The sequence below is a fragment of the Pseudophryne corroboree genome, chromosome 1, assembly GCF_028390025.1.
Source record: "Pseudophryne corroboree isolate aPseCor3 chromosome 1, aPseCor3.hap2, whole genome shotgun sequence".
NCBI classification, from domain to species: domain Eukaryota; kingdom Metazoa; phylum Chordata; class Amphibia; order Anura; family Myobatrachidae; genus Pseudophryne; species Pseudophryne corroboree.
In genome coordinates this window covers 548501015-548526842 of record NC_086444.1, presented here as the reverse complement: position 1 = coordinate 548526842, position 25828 = coordinate 548501015, and the positions used below count along the sequence as shown (strand labels likewise).

At 45.6% G+C, this 25828-nt stretch overlaps 1 protein-coding gene across 2 annotated transcripts in view; it reads left to right on the top strand.

The window, feature by feature from the left end:
• IFT74 (intraflagellar transport 74) overlaps window positions 1-25828 on the top strand; it is a 386790-nt gene that overhangs the window by 304049 nt on the left and 56913 nt on the right. For both annotated transcript variants that reach the window (XM_063914103.1, XM_063914102.1), the window contains exons 12-13: window positions 13301-13341; window positions 16327-16406. In XM_063914103.1, coding sequence (XP_063770173.1) covers window positions 13301-13341; window positions 16327-16406 — 121 coding nt within the window. The remainder of the gene's footprint in view (window positions 1-13300; window positions 13342-16326; window positions 16407-25828) is intronic.

Below are 25828 nucleotides of genomic sequence, written 5' to 3'. Positions count from 1 at the left end.
CAGTGTCACATCAACAATACCTGAGGTTCGCTATTGGCAACCTCCATTACCAGTTTCGGGCGTTACCTTTTGGTTTAACAACGGCTCCGCGAGTCTACACCAAAGTTATGGCGGTGATGACGGTGGTACTCCGCCATCAAGGGGTCAGGATACTGCCGTATCTGGACGACTTGTTTATCCTGGCAAATTCCCCAGATCTTCTCCTACGTCATCTGGATATGACAGTCCGGTTTCTACAAACCCACGGGTGGCTCATCAACTGGAAGAAATCCTCCCTGGTCCCTGCTCAGAGCATGGTGCATATGGGAGCACTGTTGGACACTCACAACCAGAGGTTGTTCTTGTCTCAGGAGAAAGTCCTGAAACTTCAGAACAGGATTCGTTGCTTCCTTTCTCGTCCGCAAGTGTCGATACATTCGGCAATGCAGGTGCTGGGCCTCATGGTATCAGCATTCGACATGGTGGAGTATGCTCAATTCCATTCTCGCCCCCTCCAGAAGCTGATTCTAGCCAAGTGGGACGGCCTGCCTCACTGGATCAGGTCTCAAATGATCTCTTTGACTCCGGAGGTCCGTCTGTCGCTGCTCTGGTGGCTCCAGGACCGACAATTGTGCAGAGGCCGTCCCGCCTGGATATCCAACTGGGTCCTGTTGACGACAGATGCCAGTCTAAGAGGTTGGGGCGCGGTGCTGGAGCAGCACTCCTTGCAGGGTCGGTGGACCAAGGAGGAATCCCTCCTTTCGATTAACATTCTGGAATTGCGGGCAGTCTTCAATGCGTTGAACCTAGCCCAGCATTTGATTCAGAACCGTCCTGTTCGAGTACAGTCGTACAACGCCACCACAGTGGCTTACATAAATCATCAAGGCGGCACTCGAAGCCGTTTGGCAATGAAGGAAGCCTCACGGATTCTACGTTGGGCAGAATGCCATCTACCGGCAATATTCATTCCGGGAGTCCTGAATTGGGAAGCGGACTTTCTCAGTCGCCAGGACGTGCATGCTGGCGAGTGGGGCCTCCATCCAGAAGTGTTTCAACTACTCGTGGAAAGGTGGGGTCTTCCAGATGTGGATCTGATGGCGTATCGACACAATCACAAGGTTCCAGTCTTCGGAGCAAGGACAAGGGATCCTCAAGCAGCATTCATGGAAGCGCTGGCAGTGCCGTGGAAGTTTCGGCTGCCGTACGTGTTCCCTCCGGTGTCACTCCTGCCCAGGGTAATTCAGAAGTTCAATCAAGAAAAAGGAAATCTGCTTCTCATAGCTCCGGCGTGGCCCAGACGGCACTGGTTCTCAGACCTGCAAGGCCTATCGTCAGAGCGTCCACTTCTACTTCCACAACGCCCAGACCTCCTCGTTCAGGGCCCCTGTGTCTACCAGGACCTAGCCCGGCTGTCTTGGACGGCGTGGCTCTTGATGCTTCCGTCTTAAGAGCTAAGGGTTTTTCTGAAGAGGTCATTAAAACTATGTTGCGGGCCAGGAAACCGGCCTCTGCTCGGATTTACCACCGGGTCTGGCATTCCTACTTTGGTGCGCATCTAACCATTATGACGCTTCCAAGTTAGTACAGCCAAACTTTTGGCTTTTCTACAGCAGGGCCTAGATTTAGGCCTGCGTCTGGCCTCCCTCAAGGTTCATATTTCTGCCTTATCGGTGTGGTTTCAGAGAAAAATTGCGACTTTACCTGATGTTCATACTTTCACTCAGGGTGTGTTGCGTATCCAACCTCCCTATGTCCCGCCTGTGGCTCCTTGGGACTTGTCGGTGGTTTTGGAGGCGTTGCAGGAGCCTCCATTTGAACCTCTTGGTTCAGCTGATCTTAAGTGGCTTTCCCTTAAGGTGGTGTTCTTGCTGGCTATTGCCTCTGCTAGAAGAGTGTCGGATTTGGGTGCCTTGTCTTGTAGTTCCCCATATCTGATTTTTCACCGTGACCGGGCGGTTCTTAGGACTCATCCCGGATATTTACCTAAGGTGGTTTCTTCGTTCCACCTTAATCAGGAGATTGTGGTTCCAGCTTTTGTCTCTCCTGATTTGTCTCCCAAAGAGCGGTCTTTGGATGTGGTATGGGCTCTCCGTATCTATGTGAAGAGAACTGCTTCTATTCGAAAGTCTGATTCTCTCTTTGTTTTGTTTGGATTTAACAAACGTGGCTGGCCTGCTCACAAGCAGACCCTGTCCAGGTGGATTAGAATGGTGATTGCACATGCTTATGTGAAGGCTGGTCTGTCAGCTCCTGTTCACATTACGGCCCATTCTACTCGGTCTGTTGGACCTTGTTGGGCGGCCCAACGTGGTGCGACCCTTGATAAATTGTGCACTATTGGTCCCTTAAAAAGTGGGAGGCACATATAGAAACTGTTGTAATTCCTACACCGTTCACCTGATTTGGATGTAAATACCCTCAAATTAAAGCGAGAAGTCTGCAGTTAAAGCACATCTTGTTTGTTTCATTTCAAATCCAATGTTGTGGTGTATAGAGCCCAAAATATGAGAATTGTGTCAATGTCTCAATATTTATGGACCTGACTGTATGTGTATGTGTGTGTGTATGTGTATATATATATATATATACAAACACACTTATACACACACAACACTGTGAGGGCAGAATGTGTAACTGGCACAGAGAGGGCATATGTGTATCTGTCACTGCACTACTGGGGGCATATGTGTACCTGTCACTGCACTACTGGGGGGTATGTGTATCTGGCACTGCTGGGGGCGTATGTGTATCTGGCACTGCACTACTGGGGGCGTATGCGTATCTGGCACTGCTGGGGGCATATGTGTATCTGGCACTGCTGGGGGCGTATGTATATCTGGCGCTGCTGGGGGCATATGTGTATCTGGCGCTGCTGGGGGCGTTTGTGTATCAGAATGCTTCTGGGGTCATTATGTGTATCTGACAGTCTACTGGGGTCATTGTGTGTATCTGGCACTCTAGTGGGGTCAATATTCCCCCTTGTCAACATATAATTCAGAGTTGAATTTTAGGCACTTTGCAGTTTCTTTGCCTATTTCAACATATGCACCTCCTTCAGTTTGTAATATAGAACATTTTGCTACCATTTTTAATCTGTGCAATATTATTTTCTTTTTGCATTACAGCATTTTTTTTTAATCAAGTGTTTTTTTATTGCTTTTCAAAAACAAAACAACATAAAACAATACAAAACTTACAAATAAACAGTTACAAAACCATACTTGTGCTTTTCAGACATTTGCACCAAACATCAGCTATGTCGCATGGTAAAGAGGCATATTTATATATCAAACGTATAGCCACTCAGTACCAATACAATCCGCAAACATAGAATATAAAGGATTTTAAACTATGACAGCCAACAACAGTATAATAAAAATATTTTATCCTCAGTAAATAAAAGAGGTACACCAATACCATTCATCGGAATAGTTAGAGATGATATAGAAAAGGAAAAAGGAAAGGAAATCAGGTAAAGTTACGTGTCGAGATGCGTGGGAGGTAGACTGGACCGTGCCAGGACCAACTCAGCACAGTCACACAATATTTAAGACGGAGGATCAATAAAGTGCCGAGATTTCCTCCAATAGCCCCATATCTTTTCAAACTTCAGTGGACAGTTACGTTTAGTGTACATAAAACGCTCATGGGAGAGAGTAGTATTCACCAATGCAACCCATTCAGCAGACGACGGAGGGGCATGAGCCATCCAGTTGCGGGCTATACACACTCTGGCCAATGTTAAAGCAGTGTTGACATACAGTAAAGACGAGAATGAAGCGGGAGTGATTCCTGTAATTCAAGGTCAAATATACAAATACGTGGGGTCATCTACGGAATCCATATACCCGTGTGAGACACAGAAGCCGTGACATCCTCCCAGATGGCGTACACCCGTGGGCGCTGCCAAAGCAAGTGCCAGAACGCAGGAGCTGGAGCAGAACATTTCGGACAGGTATCAGAAGCCGAGCCTCCAAACTTAAACAAACCACAAGGAGTCCAGTAGACCCTATGCAGCATGTACAGCTGTATCTGCTGGAATCTAGTACTCGCCGAGGCCACATGCGGGGAGGCCAGGATATGGTCCCAATCTTCATCATCAATTGCACCCAAATCTAGTACCCATTTAGCCCGGAGGGCGCTCAGCCCATCCGAACCAGAGAAGGAGAGGAGGGAGGAGTATAGAACCGAGACCCCTCCACAAGAAGGCAACGTACGGATAATTGTATGAACAGGGTCTTCAGAGAGTTGTGGAACAGAGCCCCGCCACTGTGCTGATAGTGCATGCTGGAGCTGTAAATACCGAAAAAAATAATGTCTAGGGATGGCATTTGTAGTAGATAAATAATTGAAACTATGGAGCACTCCTGATAAAGGTGCCCCAAAGCAGACACACCAAAAGTGGTCCAGCCAAAGCTGCCTTCCAAACCATAAAGTTCAGAAAAAGACATTATTCCAGAGCGAAGAACAGGGGTCCATTGTGGAATCACCCATTAATTTCTCAGCCACCAGCCATACTCTACGAGCCTGTTGTAACAACGGGGGAAGAGAGGACAATGAAGTACGCGCTAGTAGAAACTGCAACGGAGAAAACAATAGGCCAGCTTTATCCAAAAGAGCCACTGGGAGGTTCCCATAATCCCCCGGGGCAACCCACTCACAGAGTTGTACCAGCTGGGCAGCTAAATAATACAGACGCATATCTGGCAATGCCAGACCACCTTCTGCCCTGGGTCTGCTAAGTGTTTTATATGCAATACGGGCCCATTTAGCACCCCAAATAAAGGAGGCAATATATCGGGAAATCAACAAAAAAAGCAAGGCATGGATATAAGCCGCTGTATTCTGCAGTATATAAAGAAATTTGGGTTGGATGATCATTTTGACAACATTCACACGTCCCGTAACAGTTGAAGGGAGTTTCTGCCAAATTCGCGTCTTTATACGTAAATTATCAATCCGGGGGGTCAAATTCAAGGCAACAAAATCTTTTGGAGAATGAGAAATTTGAATGCCGAGATACTTAAACTGGTACACCATTTTTAAGGGGGAGATCATAGGAGTGGAGGAGGTGACGTGGAGGGCCTTAGCGGAAACGCCACTGATTTGTCCCAATTAATACAGATATCTGAGAAAGAGCCAAACACCTTCACCAAGTCAAGAAGAGCAGGCAATGAAATGGATATATCCTTCAAAAATAAAATCATATCGTCTGCATATAAACCAATTTTTTCTCTTGACCCACAACACAAAGCCCAGTTATATTCACGGCAGCCCTGACAGCGCAAGCCAAGGGCTCTATAGCAAGAGCAAAAATAAGTGGGGACAGAGGGCACCCCTGTCGAGTTCCTTTCCCCAGCAGGAGTCAGTGGTGAAGCCGTTAACTACAACCCTCGCAGCTGGACAGGAATACAGGAGTTTAACCCAGGACAGGAAGTTCGGGCCTACCCCAAATCTTACAAGAACCTCCCAGAGATGCACATATTCTACAGAATCAAAGGCGTGGGCAGCATCCAGGGAAACAACTATCGCACCGTCCAACTCATCACCAGCCAACTGCATATACGTAAATAACCGTCTAAGATTTACTGTTGTAGATCTGCCCGGCATAAAGCCAGTTTGGTCAAAATGGACCAGCTCCAGAACCACAGTGTTAAGCCGAAGCGCTAAAAGTTTGGCAAGAATTTTAATTTTCAGTTGAGATAGGACGGTACGAGTCTAGGGAGAGGGGATCTTTACCCGGCTTCGGTATCAACACCACCAGCGCTTTGGCCATAGATTGGGAAGGGTACCACCCTGTAACAAAGATTCAAAAATCAACAGGAGTTTGGGGGCAAAAAAATCCAGATGAGTTTTCTACAGCTCAATGGGGAGGCCATCTACCCCTGGGGCCTTATTACTGAGAAAGGATCTAACGGCATTCTCCACCTCCTCCAATGTGATGGATGCTTCAAGAAATTGTCGTGACTCGGGGCTCAGGGCGGGAATCTCTATCAGGTTTAAATAATCAGATAATGCTGAATGCGTGTATTGCACCCTAGACTGATAAACATAAAAAAAAATGTGTATAAAAACAAGAAGCAATAGAAGGGGTATCCGTACAAAGAACGCCAGACAAGCTCCTAATACTATGCACAGTGATGGGGGTCAGCTCCTGTCTAGCCAAATAGGCCAGACATTTTCCCGACCGATCTCCCTGAACATAGAAATCATGGGCACGAAACAGTAAACCTCTCTTTGATTTATCAAGAAGTAGATCCGTCAATTGCTTATGAACAATCAGCCATTCTACCCGATCTGCAGGGAGGTCGCTACGCAAATAAATCTGCTCAAGCTCACCACTCCTCCGCTCCAACTCCTCCTCAGATTTTCTACTAAATATCTTCAACTGGGCGACTCTGGAGATTAGTGAACCACGTAGGAAAGCCTTATAGGCATCCCACACCAATGGGGCATTATTGCAAATAGGGTTATTAGTAAAGAACTCCTCCCAGAGCACAATTAATTCAGAGGCAGCACCCATCTGAGTCAACCAAAAAGGGTTAAACCTCCAAAAGGATGCCCCCCTAGGTATATCAAAGCACATAGATAATAATATAGGGGAGTGATCAGATATCCCACGTGGCAAATATGTCACTGAGGATACACAGGGAAGTAGTGAGCGGGTGAGCAATGCCATATCTGTACGGGAAAAAACTCCATGGGAACTTGAAAAACAGGAGAAACAGCTGACAGAAGGATTGTGCAAGCGCCAGATATCCACAAGGCCAAGCTCGGAGATCAGGCGGGCAAAGGCAGTGGGTCCAGCAGACGTAGTCTGGGTAGCAGGCCTCCATCTATCAGCTGCCTCATCCATAACAGCATTAAAGTCACCAATGCATATAGCTGGGACTGAGGGAAACTCCTGCATAAAGGCACATGCCTTCACCAGAATTCCAAAGTTATAAGGGAGTGGAAGGGGGGGGCGGAGGAGGGGGGGGGGGGTATGTACATGGCAAGGAGCACAAATGGGGAGCCAGGTATCGTGCCAGCTAGAAACACACAGCAACCTAACGGGTCAATGTGGACCTTAGTGCAGACAAAATTCAGAGTTTTGTGAATCAATAGCAATACGCCCCTAAAATTAGAATGGAAGGTGGAGTGAAACGCCCACCCTACCCAAGGTTTCCTGAGTGAAAGAACCCAGCTGCCAATTAGATGCGTCTCCATAAGGCAAACCAAACCCGGATTTTGGGTCCTGATATATTTTAAAACTAGAGAACGTTTGACCTTATCATTAAGGTCTCGAACGTTCCATGAGAAAATGTTTACCATAGTGACACATAGAATTAGAATACAGAAACACTAAGCCAGCATAAGCACGGCACTAGCCACCCCCCACTCACAATTTAGGCAGACACAAAGCAGCACGCTTAATACAAAGGAGCACAAGAAAAGCACATACAATAAAACACAAAACAATGGTAAGAAAAATAACAAAACCCAACCACCCGCATACCAATCCAAACATAGGTACACCTATCCCCAAACATTATGAAATACTCTAGAAGAGAGCCAGACAAAAAGAGAAAAATAAACTAACTTTGGGGCAACTAAACCCCATAACCTATAGGACATGAAGTCCCCAGCCTATCAGCAGGAACATATCAATAAGAAATATTTATCAATCAGCCCTGACAAAAAGCATCACTAGAAATATCCGGCACACAAGGAACAAATAATGAATACTCAAAGCAAGGAATACACATAAAAGTCACTCAAGGTGGAGCAGCGCGGTGATGAGGTTGTAAATCAATCCAAGCAGAGGCTTCCCTTGGAGTGTCAAAGAAATACGTGCAGTTACCAGACAACACCCGGAGCCGCGCAGGGTATAACATAGAATATTGTACACGCAGACATCTGTGATTACAGGGAAGTAAGACAGGCAGGAATAGGTGTACAGGAGTCTTCCAGCGTAGAAATACGACTTTCCGTCTCCCCAACCCTGTCCTTGAGCTTCTGCATATCTTGGCGTATAAACGAAATATCAATGTGAACCTCCGCCACTTTATCCGTGAGACGCTTCTCAGAATCCGTAATGGCTTGTAGAAGTTGGGACATAGTAACTTCAGCAGCTTCCACCATGTTGGGAGAAGGGGAAGAGGAGACAGCTGACAACGGAGAGGAAGATGCAGAAGAAACAGGAGTTCGTTCTACGTGGGCAAACTGCGCTAAATGGGCCTCAGCAGAGGCACGGCGTCTACGGACCATCAGGCAGACACAGTAGAACCAGATTGGTGCAGGTTATGTTATAAATCCTCCAACAGGCAAAACGGGGATACAGGGGCGACAGTACCAATTTGAAGTCGGAGCAATGAGGTAGGAGGCACGGGAGCAGAGAGGGGGAGAGAAGGGAAACCACCACCCACCACCTCACAGCACCCAGGCACCTCCAGCAGCAGCAAACAGGTAGCTCCAGACACTGGGCATATGGCTGCAGTCCAGCTCCTCCAGCAGCAACAGCAGTAGGCAGGCATCACCAGACTCTGGGTATGGTGCTGCAGTCCAGGAAGGCAGCAGTGTGCAGTCCATGCTCACCTCGGATGCAGGAGACTTAATACAGCAGGCACAGGGCTCCTGCGCAGCAGCAGAAAGGAGACCCCACAGCACCCAGCCCAAACACGGTAATACAGGTTGCGGGGTGCGGGAGAGGCACAGACGGGAGCGGGTCCACTTTCCCAGTCTGACCCAAAATGCACCCGGCGGCCATCTCACAGGCAGCGCTTCCACTGCAGCGGCTACAGCAAGGAGGGAGAGCAGCGCCGGGAGCAGGATAAACAGCGGTCCCCGTGATCCACTCCGCAGATGTACAGGAGCGAGGCAGGCCGGCAGGAGTCTGGAGCAGGGTCTAGGCTTCAGGCCACGGCGATCCCCAAGATGGCGCCGGTCCACGCAGGTCGAGCACGGCACACTCTGGAGCACAGCATACAGGGGTAAGACGCCGGACCATCCCCAAAGGCAGCTCAGGGCCGGCAGCAGTTAGTCAGGCGTCCGAGCAGGGCAGTTAGGGCACTAATACAGGGCAGCAGGATAACTAGCAGGAGGATTAGGCTGGGGAACAGGGAGAATCACATCCTACTCCATGTCCCGCTAGGCCACGCCCCCGCATTATAGCATATTTGGTTGTTTAGTTATGCTGATTGTCTGTATTTCATATGCAATTTTTTTTAGCAATTCTCTTCCTTGTACTACATATTGGCATCCATCCAATTTGCATTTACTATCATATTTATCATAAGTTTCTGTTGCATTTAATTAGGCACAGTTAGTCTATTCTCCTGTTCCTTATCGTCATCATTCAGCTTCCACCCTACCAAGATTTACACCAATAATTTCTCACTTGTCCTATTATAGCTTCAGCAGTCTAAGTTGTAGGGATGTAGTTGAAGATTTATTTATTTATTAACAGTTTCTTATATAGCACAGCAAATTCTGTTGCGCTTTACAGTTGGAAATAACAATGATATAACAAAGCAATGATATAACAAAACTGGGTAATAACAAACAGTCATAGAGGTAAGAAGGTCCTGCCCGCAAGCTTACAATCTATACTGAAATAGGCATGGATACACAAGAATAGTTGCTATCTATTGCATAGTTGTCCACCAGATTACAAAGGTTCTTGGTGGGCTGTATGATATGGTCATACAGCAATGATGAACCGGGGTCGAGAGGAAGGATGAGAAGATATGTGTGGACTGTACAGAGTGGATGCAATTTTATAGGAAGGTTTATGAAAGTTACGTGGGCGGTTCTGGAATTTGATACGCTTGTCTGAAGAGGTGAGTTTTCAGGGAATGCTTGAAGGTTTGGATATTAGAGGAGAGTCTTATTGTACGTGGTAGGGCAGTCCACAGAGTGGGTGCAGCCCGATGAAAGTCCTGCAATCGTGAGTGGTAGCAAGTAATGAGTGTGGATGAGAGACGCAGATCTTGTGAAGAGCGAAGAGGTCAGGTTGGGAGATATTTTGAGATAAGCGTTGGTGTAGTGTGGCTAATGGCCTTGTATGTGAGTAAAAGTATTTTATATTAAATACGGTAGAATACAGGTAACCAATGGAGGGACTGACAGAGTGGATCTGCAGACGATGAATGCCTAGCGAGGAAAATGGATTGTAGTGGTTAGAGTCTCGTTTTGGGAAGACCAGTTAGTAGACTATTGCAATAATCAATGCGGGAAATAATGAGAGCATGGATTAGAGTTTTAGCAGTGTCTTGTGTAAGGTATGGTCGTATTTTGGATATGTTTTTTAGATGTATGTATAATGATTTTGAGACAGATTGAATGTGGGGAACAAAGGACAGATCAGAGTCAAGGATGACACCTAGGCAGTGAGATTGTCAAGTTTAACAGTGATAGAGATATCATTGTTGGAAACTACTATTGGGCGGTGGAAATATAATAAACTCTGTCTTTGAAATATTAAGTTTGAGGTGGCGAGATGTCATCCAAGATGAAATGGCAGAGAGGCATTCAGTGACACGGCCCAGTACAGATAGGGACAAATCAGGGGAGGATTGGTAGATTTCAGTATCATCTGCATACAGATGATACTGAAATCCAAAAGAGCTGATTAGTTTACCGAGAGATGTGGTATAGATAGAGAAAAGCAGAGGACCCAAGACTGAGCCTTGCAGTACTCTAACTGAGAGAGGTAGCGAAGAGGAGGTAGATAAATATTTCCTGAAGCCAAAATGCTGTTCTTCTCAAACAGCCTAGACACATATGAGTGTAAATATGGTAAATTCCCAACTGGTAATACAGGTTGAGTATCCCATATCCAAATATTCCGAAATACGGAATATTCCGAAGTACGGACTTTTTTGAGTGAGAGTGAGATAGTGAAACCTTTGTTTTCTGATGGCTCAATGTATACAAACTTTGTTTAATACACAAAGTTATTAAAAATATTGTATTAAATGACCTTCAGGCTGTGTGTATAAGGTGTATATGAAACATAAATCAATTGTGTGAATGTACAAACACTTTGTTTAATGCACAAAGTTATAAAAAATATTGGCTAAAATTACCTTCAGGCTGTGTGTATAAGGTGTATATGAAACATAAATGCATTCTGTGCTTAGATTTAGGTCCCATCACCATGATATCTCATTATGGTATGCAATTATTCCGAAATACGGAAAAATCCGATATCCAAAATTCCTCTGGTCCCAAGCATTTTGGATAAGGGATACTCAACCTGTACATGTATTTTCGTTTCTCAGTATTGAAGACCCAACATAAATCAGTCATCTAGACCAGCGGTTCCCAACCTTTTTTCTCTCCCGTACCCCTTGATTAGGCTTTTCATTTTTGAGTACCTCCTCGTCTCATAAATCCCCCACCCCCACCCCACCCATCCGTCCTCGCCAGAAAAGTTTGTTTTTGTTAGGTAGTAATGTTGTCGGCTCCAGGACTTACCATACAGTCACATCATAGAAACTTGAAACATGCTATTACTATGACCAAGTCCCAGCAATACCAATCACCATAATACAGGCAAAGCAAGAAAATAATGTAACCAATAACCAGTGTGCCATAATAGCAAACACAGACACACAAGACACTTATGTATTTACAGTTGCACTTGGAGAGGTGGATCCGAGCACAATAGCAGCTCCTACTTCTAGCCGCGGTGGTGTGACCCAACGTCCGGCTTTCTCCAGGCCCGACTGCGCATGCGCCGGGGGCTCCTACATCCAGCCACAGCGGTGTGACCCAGCACCCGGCATCCTCATGCGCCGGGTCACACAGCCTCCATTACCGGCTTCAATTTGAAGTACCCCTCTGCAGTCCAGCGCATACCCTCGGGGGTACACGTACCACCGTTTGGGAACCGCTGATCTAAACTAGAAACCCAAAATGAATCTATCTTTCATGCTATCTTGGAATTTGATTAGCCGCAGGGTTTACCCCGCGACTAATTGTTGCGCCGAACTTATGCAATTAGTGGGGTTTCCCTCGCCCGCGAGTTCCCGGGGACGGACTGGAAAAGTCTGCATAAAACCCACCAAAATCTGGTTAGACATAGAATAACCACTGATTCCGCAGTTTTCGTGGAATCATTGGTTTTCCGCGCGTCAATCCCGAATTTTGGACACGGAAAAAGGCTATTTTATTGATTTACTTTGATGTACTGAAAACAGTCCTTTAGACTTTCTCAGGTTTATAGCATTAAACACTGTTACTTTACTAGTACACTGGGGCAGATGTATTTACCTGGAGAAGGCATAAGGAAGTGATAAACCAGTGATATGTGCAAGGTGATAAAGCCACCAGCCAATCAGCTCCAATATGTAAATTAACAGTTAAGATCTCATTGGCTGGTGCCTTTATCACATTGCACATATCACTGGTTTATCACTTCCTTATGCCTTCTCCAGATAAATATATCTGCCCCTATGTGTGCATTGCTTACATAGCCCTTTCTTACAGCAGCATCTTAGAACCTCAAAGGAACTCTCCACACAATGGCCCTCATTCCGAGTTGTTCGCTCGCAAGCTGCTTTTAGCAGCTTTACACACGCTAAGCCGCCGCCTACTGGGAGTGAATCTTAGCTTCTTAAAATTGCGAACGAAAGATTCTCAAAATTGCGAATACACACCTCTTAGCAGTTTCTGAGTAGCTTCAAACTTACTCGGCATCTGCGATCAGTTCAGTGCTTGTCGTTTCTGGTTTGACGTCACAAACACACCCAGCGTTCGCCCAGACACTCCTCCGTTTCTCCAGCCACTCCCGCGTTTTTCCCAGAAACGGTAGCGTTTTTTCGCGCACACCCATAAAACGGCCAGTTTCCGCCCAGAAACACCCACTTCCTGTCAATCACATTACGATCACCAGAACGAAGAAAAAACCGTGAGTAAAATTCCTAACTGCATAGCAAATTTACTTGGCGCAGTCGCACTGCGGACATTGCGCATGCGCACTAAGCGGAAAATCGCTGCGATGCGAAAAAATTTACCGAGCGAACAACTCGGAATGAGGGTCAATGAGAGGTCCATATCTGAATGCACAGATTGTTTGTTTATTAAAAAATAAAAATCAGTTGCAAATTAAAAATTATTATTTTTATGGTTTTGGTTATTTTTTATTGTGTCAGTTATTGAATTTGACCAAGAGAGGCAAACTATTATTACTACTTGGACAGAATTTTATGATTTACAAAGAAACTGAGAACTGGGTTCTACAAGAATGATTCCAATAGTGTTGCCCGTTGAACAAAAACATTACATTACTTTTTATCTTACCGGTAATTTTATATTCCATTATCTTAAATAGGTGAAAGAAGATAATCAGGAGATAGCAAGCATGGAACGACAGTAAGTGTTTTATAGTTTTGTCTTTTGTATTTACAATATAATAGCCATGGTAAACTAAAAAGAAAAATGAAATGGTCCCTCCACATATATGAAAATAGGAAAAAACAATCACAGTGCGCTACCAATGGTGTAGGAGCAGCCTACCACTGACACAGGAACCTTCACCAAAATTCCAAGGCATACATAAACAAAGAAAAATGGAAAGTGGTGGGCGCAACACCATATAATCTTACATATAAGAAAATGATGGACTGGAGGATTCTCTCTTAGTCCGACAGCAAGGGCTTAGTGGGTCTGAGGTGAATTCTCTCTGTATGTCTTCTCAAGGTATGGTTTTTATCTCGGTATGAAGAGACAGATCATAGAGCAGACCAGTTTGACAAACGACAACAGATTTATTCACACTAAGCACTCACAATTTGACAGATAAAACGAGCATGTAACCACATCAAAGTGGATATAGGGGTAGCTGGCATCTGGTATTCAAGTTACCCTCCCAAAAGGTACTGGAAACTCCGGAATCCACAGCACATCGGAGGAGAAACGACAGCCCAGGTCAGACAGCTACAACCCTTCACAACCAAACGCCACCAGCTTAACGCGTTTCGGACTACATAAGTCCTTCCTCAGAAGCATCTTGGGAGGGTAACTTGAATACCAGATGCCAGCTACCCCTATATCCACATTCGAATCCAGGCCGCCCACTATTCGATGATTGGTCCGTTTTCGACCGGGGGCGTTTTTAATTGAATATGTCGAATTCAGGGTCCCGGGTGGAGGGTTTCGGCTGTCGAATAGTGTCGAATCTGAAAACTGACGAATCCACGCCGTAATTCGACACCAATTGAATATACCCCTTAGTGTACTTACCTATACCTATAACTATTTATCCTATTGCATATTCTAACGTGCTATTATAGTATACATAATATATTCCTTTGTAATTTTGATAAATGCTGTAGTCATAATATATTACAGCCACTAGTGCCTTTAGATGCTGTAATTGTCAATAGCAGACCACGGTTATACTGTAAGATGAGTATGGTTATTGTGTTCTGATAAAATAAGTTGTTCTGGAAGTATGGGGAATAATAGTGAAAATAGCAAAAGTGTGGAGTACTCTTTAATAAGGCTTTTATAAAATAAAGCATTGATAGTAGAACAAGTGTAATTACAATGATGAATGCAACTTTAAATATATGCTTACCTAGTTCTCTTTCACATTTTTAATTCTGATAACATTGCGTTATTGTGAATATAGCCTGCTTTTAAATCCGTGTGGACTGAAACTTAGAAGATAGGGATAAAGGAATACACACATTGGAATGATCAAACATAATACTAACTATACACTAGAAAATACTGGGTAGTTGAGTAGGCCTTGTGTCAATGTGTGTGGGGATATAAAATGTCCTCACATCTGATTAATAACCCATTCCAAATTAATTAAAACTATTAATAGATATATTAGTAAATATGATGAGAATAGGATGTCATGTAATCAGCAGTGTTTGTGGCCACTTTCAAACCACTATAAGATTTTACTACCAAAAGAAACCCAGCTTCTTGGTTTCATTTCCTAACAGATATTTTAATAATCGGATGTGGCCACTTATTTGGGGTGGGGGTACTGCAGCATATGCTATCTGTGAAGATCTCTCCAAATTAATTACTTTCTGATTTCACTGAAATAGGCATATAGGGCCGGATGTAATATTGAGTTGGCCAGAGGTGCGGATTCCCGGCTGAATTTAGTAATTTTATTAAAGCGGCAATCATTTACAAGGCATGGTTTTGCCTTGTAAATGATTACTGCTTTAAAAAACATCAGAGTTTGGCCAGAAACCTGCACCTCATGCCAACCTGGATGGCTTTACATCCGGCCCCATATTGTTTATTTGTAGTAGGCAGAATAAATATAAATAATAATAATAATAATAATTTTATTTATATAGCGCTCTTTCTCCAATAGGACTCAAGGCGCTTAACAGATACATAGCATAATATAGTACAGAAAATAATGAAGTACATTTTCATAAAATACAGAAGCATGAAGATACTAAAAGGGACACTATGGAAATGCTTTAGTAAACAGAAAAGTCTTGAGTCTACTTTTGAAGGATTCTATAGTTGGGGCCTCTCGCACTATGCGGGGAAGTGAGTTCCATAGAGTCGGAGCCGCATAACTAAAAGCTCGACCCCCAGATGAATTACGGTAGATTCTAGGTACTGCTAAAAGTCCTTCATCTACAGATCGCAGTAATCGAGTGGGGCAGTATGGGGTCAGAAGCTGTTTCAGGTACCTTGGGCCTTGGTCATGTAATGCTTTGAAACTCAGTAAGCCAATCTTGAAGATGATTCGCCATCTTACAGGCAGCCAGTGAAGGGAGTAGAGGATGGGTGTTATGTGGCTAGAACGGGGCTGGTTGGTTAATAGCCTGGCAGCTGTGTTTTGCACCAGCTGTAAGCGTTGCAATTCTTTTGCTGGTAGACCAAGGTAGAGGGCATAAAGCTTTAAGAACAATAAAGCAGCCAGTCTCGGGGCCAGTTGCCACCAAGGCTAGTTTTCCCGGGGGCGGTGGTGGTGGGGGGATAGGGGTAGTAGTCATCCCAATGGCACCTAGGGCTCTTCTTTATGTGTTGTCTTTTTAGGGTTTTATTAATGACTGTTATCCCTCATGCCCACTGGGCATCGGGTATGGGAAAGAGGAGCAACCTCCCTAGGGAAAATGGCGCTGGTGACCAACTGATCTGCAGCTGGCTTGAACCACACTGCAGGTTACAACGGAACATGCTGGCAAAGCCCAGTGCTGGTTACCCTGAAATCCATGAAAAAAAAAATAAATAAAAAAAAATATATATATATATATATATATATATATATATATATATATATATATATATATATATATATACTCTGTTTTGCAAATACTCATATTAAGTGGATGTACCTCTGTAGATACGTAATCATTTATTTACCAATAGGTTAAAGGATATAAAGGATAAAGCTAAACAGTTGAATGAAGAACTTGGAAGGCTGGATATGGATATGGAGGAGTACCAAGGTACATTTACTTTAGTTATCGTTACAAAATTATAGGCTAGTAGGAGAAAGTTAAGAAGTAAGTAAGTTTACATAATCACTGTTATTTCTTTCTATAAAACACTTAATATACACGCTAGATATTTTAAAATATATCCTGTTCCATATTTTTGTATCTATTTTTTATTTCTTCTGCAGTTGCTGTTGTGTTCACATTAATAAATATTGACTGTGTCCAAGTAGCTATAAAATGTATAATATATATTTTTATATGTAGAATGAATACTAGTTGAAGACATAGAGGTATATTTATTAATGTCAGGAAAAAACTTTCTCTATCGTCCTAGTGGATGCTGGGGTTCCTGAAAGGACCATGGGGAATAGCGGCTCCGCAGGAGACAGGGCACAAAAAGTAAAGCTTTAGGATCAGGTGGTGTGCACTGGCTCCTCCCCCTATGACCCTCCTCCAAGCCAGTTAGATTTTTGTGCCCGGCCGAGAAGGGTGCAATCTAGGTGGCTCTCCTAAAGAGCTGCTTAGGAAAGTTTAGCTTAGGTTTTTTATTTTACAGTGAGTCCTGCTGGCAACAGGATCACTGCAACGAGGGACTTAGGGGAGAAGAAGTGAACTCACCTGCGTGCAGGATGGATTGGCTTCTTGGCTACTGGACATCAGCTCCAGAGGGACGATCACAGGTACAGCCTGGATGGTCACCGGAGCCTTGCCGCCGGCCCCCTTGCAGATGCTGAAGTAAGAAGAGGTCCAGAATCGGCGGCAGAAGACTCCTCAGTCTTCTAAAGGTAGCGCACAGCACTGCAGCTGTGCGCCATTTTCCTCTCAGCACACTTCACACGGCAGTCACTGAGGGTGCAGGGCGCTGGGAGGGGGGCGCCCTGGGAGGCAAATGAATACCTATTTTGGCTAAAAATACCTCACATATAGCCTCCGGAGGCTATATGGAGATATTTAACCCCTGCCAGAATCCGTTAAGAGCGGGAGACGAGGCCGCCGAAAAAGGGGCGGGGCCTATCTCCTCAGCACACAGCGCCATTTTCCCTCACAGAAAGGCTGGAGGGAAGGCTCCCAGGCTCTCCCCTGCACTGCACTACAGAACAGGGTTAAAACAGAGAGGGGGGGCACTAATTTGGCGATATGCTTATATATATATTAAGATGCTATAAGGGAAAACACTTATATAAGGTTGTCCCTATATAATTATAGCGTTTTTGGTGTGTGCTGGCAAACTCTCCCTCTGTCTCTCCAAAGGGCTAGTGGGTCCTGTCCTCTATCAGAGCATTCCCTGTGTGTGTGCTGTGTGTCGGTACGTGTGTGTCGACAGGTAGGAGGACGATGTTGGTGAGGAGGCGGAGCAATTGCCTGTAATGGTGAGGTCACTCTCTAGGGAGTCGACACCGGAATGGATGGCTTATTTAGGAAATTACGTGATAATGTCAACACGCTGCAAGGTCGGTTGACGACATGAGACGGCCGACAAACAATTAGTACGGTCCAGACGTCTCAAAAACACCGTCAAGGGTTTTAAAACGCCCGTTTACTTTAGTCGGTCGACACAGACACAGACAGGGACACTGAATCCAGTGTCGACGGTGAATAAACAAACGTATTCCTTATTAGGGCCACACGTTAAAGGCAATGAAGGAGGTGTTACGTATTTCTGATACTACAAGTACCACAAAAGAGGGTATTATGTGGGATGTGAAAAAACTACCATAGTTTTTCCTGAATCAGATAAATTAAATAAAGTGTGTGATGATGCGTGGGTTCCCCCCGATAGAAAATTATGGGCGGTATACCCTTTCCCGCCAGAAGTTAGGGCGCGTTGGGAAACACCCCTTAAGGTGGATAAGGCGCTCACACGCTTATCAAAACAAGTGGCGGTACCGTCTATAGATAGGGCCGTCCTCAAGGACCAGCTGACAAGGCTGGAAAATATAATAAAAAGTATATACACACATACTGGTGTTATACTGCGGCCAGCGATCGCCTCAGCCTGGATGTGCAGAGCTAGGGTGGCTTGGTCGGATTCCCTGACTAAAAATATTGATACCCTTGACAGGGACAGTATTTTATTGACTATAGAGCATTTCTATATATGCGAGATGCACAGAGGGATATTTGCACTCTGGCATCATGAATAAACGCGATGTCCATAACTGCCAGAAGATGTTATGGACACGACAGTGGTCAGGTGATGCAGATTCCAAACGGCACAGTATGGCCGTATAAAGGAAGAGGACTTGTTTGGGGTCGGTCCATCGGACCTGGTGGTCACGGCAACTGCTGGAAAATCCACCGTTTTTTACCCTAAGTCACATCTCTGCAGAAAAAGACACCGTCTTTTCAGCCTCAGTCCTCTCGTCCCTATAAGATCATATCTGCCCAGGGATAGAGGAAAGGGAAGAAGACTGCAGCAGGCAGCCCATTCCCAGGAACAGAAGCGTTCCACCGCGTCTGACAAGTTCTCAGCATGGCGCTGAGACCGTACAGGACCCCTGGATCCTACAAGTAGTATCCCGGGGGTACAGATGGGAATGTCGAGACGTTTCCCCTTCGCAGGCTCCTGAAGTCTGCTTTACCAAGTCTCCCTCCGACAAGGAGGTAGTATGGGAAAAAAATTCACAAGCTGTATTCCCAGCAGGTGATAATTAAATTACCCCTCCTACTACAGAAAAGGGGTATTATTCCACACTATATTGTGGTACTGAAGCCAGAAGGCTAGGTGAGACTTATTCTAAAAAATTTTTTTTTGAACACTTACAAAGGTTCAAATTAAGATGAAGTCACTCAGAGCAGTGATAACGAACCAGGAAGAAGGGGACTATATAGTGTCCCGGGACATCAGGGATGCTTACCTCTATGTCCCAAATTTGCCCTTCTCACTAAGGGTACCTCAGGTTCGTGGTGCAGAACTGTCACTATCAGTTTCAGACGCTGCCGTTTGGATTGTCCACGGCACCCCGGGGTCTTTACCAAGGTAATGGCCGAATTGATGATTCTTCTTCGAAGAAAAGGCGTCTTAATTATCCCTTACTTGGACGATCTCCTGATAGGGGCATAGTCCAGGGAACAGTGGGAGGTCGGAGTAGCACTATCTCGGATACTGCTACAATCAGCACGGGTGGATTCTAAATATTCCAAAATCGCAGCTGATCCCGACGACACGTCTGCTGTGCCTGGGGATGATTCTGGACACAGTCCAGAAAAAGGTGTTTCTCCCGGAAGAGAAAGCCAGGGAGTTATCCGAGCAAGTCAGGAACCTCCTAAAAACAGTGCATCTTTGCACAAGGGTCCTGGTAAAAATGGTGGCTTCCTACGAAGCAATTCCATTCGGCAGATTTCACGTAAGAACTTTTCAGTGGGATCTGCTGGACAAATGGTCCGGATCGCATCTTCAGATGCATCAGAGGATAACCCAATATCCAAGGACAAGGGTGTCTCTCCTGTGGTGGTTATAGAGTGCTCATCTTCTAGAGGGCCGCAGATTCGGCATTCAGGATTGGATGCTGGTAACCACGGAGCCCAGCCTGAGAGGCTGGGGAGCAGTCACACAAGGGAAAAATTTCCAGGGAGTGTGATCAAGTATGGAGACTTTTCTCCACATAAATATACTGGAGCTAAGGGTAAATTTATAATGCTCTAAGCTTAGCAAGACCTCTGCTTCAAGGTCAGCCGGTATTGATCCAGTGGGAAAAACATCACGGCAGTCGCCCACGTAAACAGACAGGGCGACACAAGAAGCAGGAGGGCAATGGCAGAAACTGCAAGGACTTTTCGCTGGGCGGAAAATCATGTGATAACACTGTCAGCAGTTTTTCATCCCGGGAATGGAAACTGGGAAGCAGACTTCCTCAGCACGACCTCCACCCGGGAGAGTGGAAACTTCATTGAGAAGTTTTTTCCACATGATTGTAAACCGTTGGGAAATACCAAAGGTGGACATGATGGCGTCCCGTCTGAACAAAAAACGGGACAGGTATTGCGCCAGGTCAAGAGACCCTCAGGCAATAGATGTGGACGTTCTGGTAACACCGTGGGTGTACCAGTCGGTGTATGTGTTCCCTCCTCTGCTTCTCATACCTAAGGTGCTGAGAATTATAAGACGTAGAGGAGTAAGAACTATACTCATGGCTCCGGATTGGCCAAGAAGGACTTGGTACCCGGAACTTCAAGAGATGCTTACAGAGGTCTTATGGCCTCTGCCGCTAAGAAGGGACTTGCTTCAGCAAGTACCATGTCTGTTCCAAGACTTACCGCAGCTGCGTTTGTCGGCATGGCGATGGAAAGCCGGATCCTAAGGGAAAAAAGGCATTCCGGAAGAGGTCATTCCTACCCTGGTCAAAGCCAGAAAGGAGGTGACCGCACAACATTATCACCACGTGTGGCGAAAATATGTTGCGTGGTGTGAGGCCAGGAAGGCCCCACAAAGAAATTTCAACTCGGTCGTTTCCTGCATTTCCTGCAAACAGGAGTGTCTATGGGCCTCAAATTGGGGTCCATTAAGGTTCAAATTCGGCCCTGTAAATTTTCTTCCAGAAAGAATTGGCTTCAGTTCCTGAAGTCCAGAAGTTTGTCAAGGGAGTATTGCATATACAAACCCCTTTTTTGTGCCTCCAGTGGCACTGTGGGATCTCAACGTAGTTCTGGGATTCCTCAAATCACATTGGTTTAAAACCAGTCAAATATGTGGATTGAAGCATCTCACATAAAAAGTGACCATGCTCTTGGCCCTGGCCTGGACCAGGCGAGTGTCAAATTGGTGGTTTTTTCTCAAAAAAGCCCATATCTGTTTGTCCATTCGGACAGGGCAGAGCTGCGGACTCGTCCCCAGTTCTCTCCCTAAGGTGGTGTCAGTGTTTCACCTGAACCAGCTTATTGTGGTGCCTTGCACCTACTAGGGACTTGGAGGACTCCAAGTTGCTAGAAGTTGTCAGGGCCCTGAAAATATGTTCCAGGACAGCTGGAGTCAGAAAATCTGACTCGCTGTTTATACTGTATGCACCCAACAAGTTGGGTGCGCCTGATTCTAAGCAGTCGATTGCTCGTTGGATTTGTAACACAATTCAACTTGCACATTCTGAGGCAGGCCTGCCACAGTCTAAATCGGTTAAGGCCCATTCCACAGGGAAGGTGGGCTCATCTTGGGCGGCTGCCCGAGAGGTCTCGGCATTACAACTCTGCCGAGCAGCTACGTGGTCAGGGGAGAACACGTTTGTAAAATTCTACAAATTTGATATCCTGGCAAAAGAGGACCTGGAGTTCTCTCATTCGGTGCTGCAGAGTCATCCGCACTCTCCCGCCCGTTTGGGAGCTTTGGTATAATCCCCATGGTCCTTTCAGGAACCCCAGCATCCACTAGGACGATAGAGAAAATAAGAATTTACTTACCGATAATTCTATTTCTCGGAGTCCGTAGTGGATGCTGGGCGCCCATCCCAAGTGCGGATTATCTGCACTACTTGTACATAGTTACAAAAATCGGGTTATTATTGTTGTGAGCCATCTTTTCAGAGGCTCCGCTGTTATCATACTGTTAACTGGGTTTAGATCACAAGTTGTACGGTGTGATTGGTGTGGCTGGTATGAGTCTTACCCGGGATTCAAAATTCCTCCCTTATTGTGTACGCTCGTCCGGGCACAGTACCTAACTGGCTTGGAGGAGGGTCATAGGGGGAGGAGCCAGTGCACACCACCTGATCCTAAAGCTTTACTTTTTGTTCCCTGTCTCCTGCGGAGCCGCTATTCCCCATGGTCCTTTCAGGAACCCCAGCATCCACTACGGACTCCGAGAAATAGAATTATCGGTAAGTAAATTCTTATTATAAGTTTTGTTGGTGCTGTGTAAGTCAGTGTAGAATGACACTTGTGGATCAGCGGCCACCTGGTGAGGAGGCAGACAACCTCCTCAAAATAGCAACCACCAGTTAATTAAATTGTACCAGGCTCAAAACCACAGAGGCAACCTCAATAAAAACACAGTTTTAATATCAAACAATAACAGCAATGACATAAAAGTATTGTTGAAACATTGGATCTCAGATAATGAGCTAAGTCACAAAAATCTGTGACTAATAAACATATATAAAAACTGCATGAATAAAGGGAATCCCTGGAAGTTCCAAAGTGCTGTGAGTAATCAAAACATATATTCAAATATACTGTAGTTACCACTGTGATGGTATTAGGTGTAGACTCTCAGGAATGTTCAATCAGTCTCTAACACCTAATCCAAATAGATAGCCCGTGCTGGAAAGGTATATAAATCCTCCGGCTAAACGATCACAGTAACAGGGACCGGTGGTGTTGAGTTTTGCTCACATCAATAGTCTATAAGTATTATATAGTGCACCAGATTCAAAACAGGATCAGTCAGCTCACCGGATAGTTTCACTGTGCAGTGGACAATGTGAGCTGCATAGGTAGGAGCTGCAGGGTTCGTCTGTTCACTGTGCCGGCCGCAGGTAGTGCGGTGTAAGCGTCACTATGCATGGCTTCTAAGAACCGGACTCCAGCTGCAGGGAGTCACTGCACATAGCCGATGGAGGATGAGCAGCAAGTATGTTGGTGCAGGCAACCGCTACGTAGCACCGTCAGCTTGAAAGCGGTAGTGGCGGCGGCGCGATCGTGATGGAGGGAGCCGGATGAATGCCCAGTTGGAAACGGGCAGTAGGTTTCTCCTGCGCACAGTGGTGGTCTCAGGGGTCCTTTTCTCCGTTTCCTCAATGCGTTTCTCCGCACACAGGGCGGCTTTGTTAAGAGGCAGAGTATAGTTTTCAGAAATGTTCCCACTGTTTATCAGCAAGTGTCAATGTCACAGCACTCAGATTATACCTTTTAAAATAAAATAAATAATTGTAATAATACAGTATTATGAAACATATTGAATCATACACTGTTCAGTTGCACGAACATCTAAATTTCTCTTACGTCCTAGAGGATGCTGGGGTCCATTTTAGTACCTTGGGGTATAGACTGTTCCGCAGGAGCCTTCGGCACTTTAAGACTTTTCAACAGTGTGAACTGGCTCCTCCCTCTATGCCCCTCCTGCAGACCTCAGTTTAGAAAATGTGCCAAGGAGACTGGATGCACACTAGTGGAGCTCTACAGAGCTTTGCTGGAAAAATACTTTCTTAGGTTTTTTATTTTAAAGGGAAGCTGCTGGCAACAGCTTCCCTGCTTCGTGGGACTTGGGGGGGGGGGGGGGAGTAGGAACCAACTTCTCAATTAATTAACTTTTTCTGCCCTCGCTGACAGGACACCATTAGCTCCTGAAGGGTACTGAACACAGCCCAAGCCTGGCCAGTGTTCACTCCCACAGCACTGCCATCACCCTCTAACAGAGCCAGAAGTCAGAAGGCTGGTGAGTATATTACCGGAGTCCTGCAGAGAGGGGATCCTCCGGTCATCGTTGGCGGCATACAGGTAAACGCACAGCGCGTGCCATGTCTCTCAGCGCAAGGGTGCAGAGCGTGCGGGGGGGGCGCGCTCTGGGGGCGTGTTTTAAAACCTTACTCTCACTGGCAAAAAGGGTACATACATGTACAGCTGCTGATGTGCCATCCCCAGCCAGTATAAATATTACATTGCTGAGGCTGAAGGGCGGGGCTTCTCCTCAGACTTGCCAGAACACTCACTGGGTGCCATTTTCTCCTGCAGAAACTCCAGTGTGAAGCTCCTGAACGCTGTTTCTCCTCATGACAACGCTGATGCAAGTACAGGGTGTTATAGAAGGGGCAGCGAGTGTTCATTATAATTAGGTCTGTGGGCCTATTATTGGTATATGCGCTGTAAGTGGGTAATATTTCCACAATTCACAATAAGGCGCAGTGTGTGGACTGGCAGATCCCTCTGTCTCTCTGACAGACTTTAGTGTGGGTCTGTCCCCAATAGCTCCCCTGTGTGATAGGGTGTGTGTGTGTGTGTGTGTGTGTGTGTGTGTGTGTGTGTGTGTGTGTGTGTGTGTGTGTGTGTGTGTGTGTGTGTGCGTGTGTGTGTGTGTGTGTGTAACATGTCAGACATTGGGGAGGGTTCTTCCCAGGAAGAACCCATTTTAGATGCACAAGAGGGTAATGTGTTGGCCCTTCCCTCTCAGAAGAAGCCGGAGTGGGTGAGAATGTTGCAAAAGAATATGTCAATGCTTGCAAAGAAATTCTCTGAGTCTGAACAACAGACTAAATATTGGAGGCAGTCTGTGGAGGATGCACTGTTTACTGACCCCTCCATATCATTCACTCGGGTCCCATCCAGTTCCCAGAAATGGTATCTGGCACAGATAATGCAAGGGGGGACAGACACAGATTCCGACTCGGACGTCGACACTGGGGATTTGAGAGCGGTAGACCCCAAGTTAGCCAAAAGCATACAGTGTATGATAGTTGCTATAAAGGAAGTGTTGGAGTTTCCTGAATCAACACTGGTCCCAGAGGAAAAGGATTATTTTAAATTAAATTAAAAGCAGGTTGTGACTTTTCCTCCTTCAAAGGATTTGAATGCGTTCTTTGAAGAATCCTGGGCTAACCCTGAGAAGAAATTTACCCTTCCCAGAAGGATACGTGTAGCGTACCCTTTCCCTGAGGAAGACGGGCACAAATGGGAGACACCCCCAATGATAGACACCTCAGTTTCTCGGCTGTCTAAGAAAATAGTTTTGCCTGCCCCTGGTTCAGCTTCTGTAAAAGATCCAGCTGACCGTAAATTAGAAAAAACCCTAAAATCCATATATATACGGCTAACGGAACGGTGCCCAGGCCCACCATTGCTTGTGCGTGGGTAGGTAACGCTGTGGAAAAATGGTCTGACAACTTGCTTGTCAACATAGACACAGTTGACAGGGATGAAATAGTCCTAACTCTTGGCCATATCAAAGATGCTGCAGGTTACTTAGTTGAAGCTATGAAGGATATTGGGATGCTGTGGCGATTTCAGCCCGCAGGGCGCTGTGGATCTACCAATGGAATGCTGATGCGGAATCAAAAAAGAATATTGAGGCGCTTCCTTACAATGGAGAAGCCCTCTTTGGAGACAAGCTGAATGCCATGATTTCAACAACTACATCAGTCAAGTCTGCCTTCCGCAGCTGCTCCACCTAGGGAAGGATTTCATTCTCATACGATGCAATCCTTTCGGCCCAACAAGTCCAAAAAGGCAAAGGGTACCCCCTTCTTTGCAGGAAGAGGTCTAGGAAGAGGTAAAAAATCTACAACACCATCAGGCTCGCAGTAGCAGAAGTCAACAGCTACTTCTGCTAAAACCTCAGCATGATGCTGGGGCTCCCCTGCGGGAGTACGATCAGGTGGGGGCACGTCTACTGTCTTTCAGCCAGGTCTGGGTTTACTCAGATCTTGATCCTTGGGTATTGCAGATAGTATCCCAAGGGTACAAATTGGAATTTCAGGACCTTCCCCCATGCCGATTTTTCAAATCAGCCT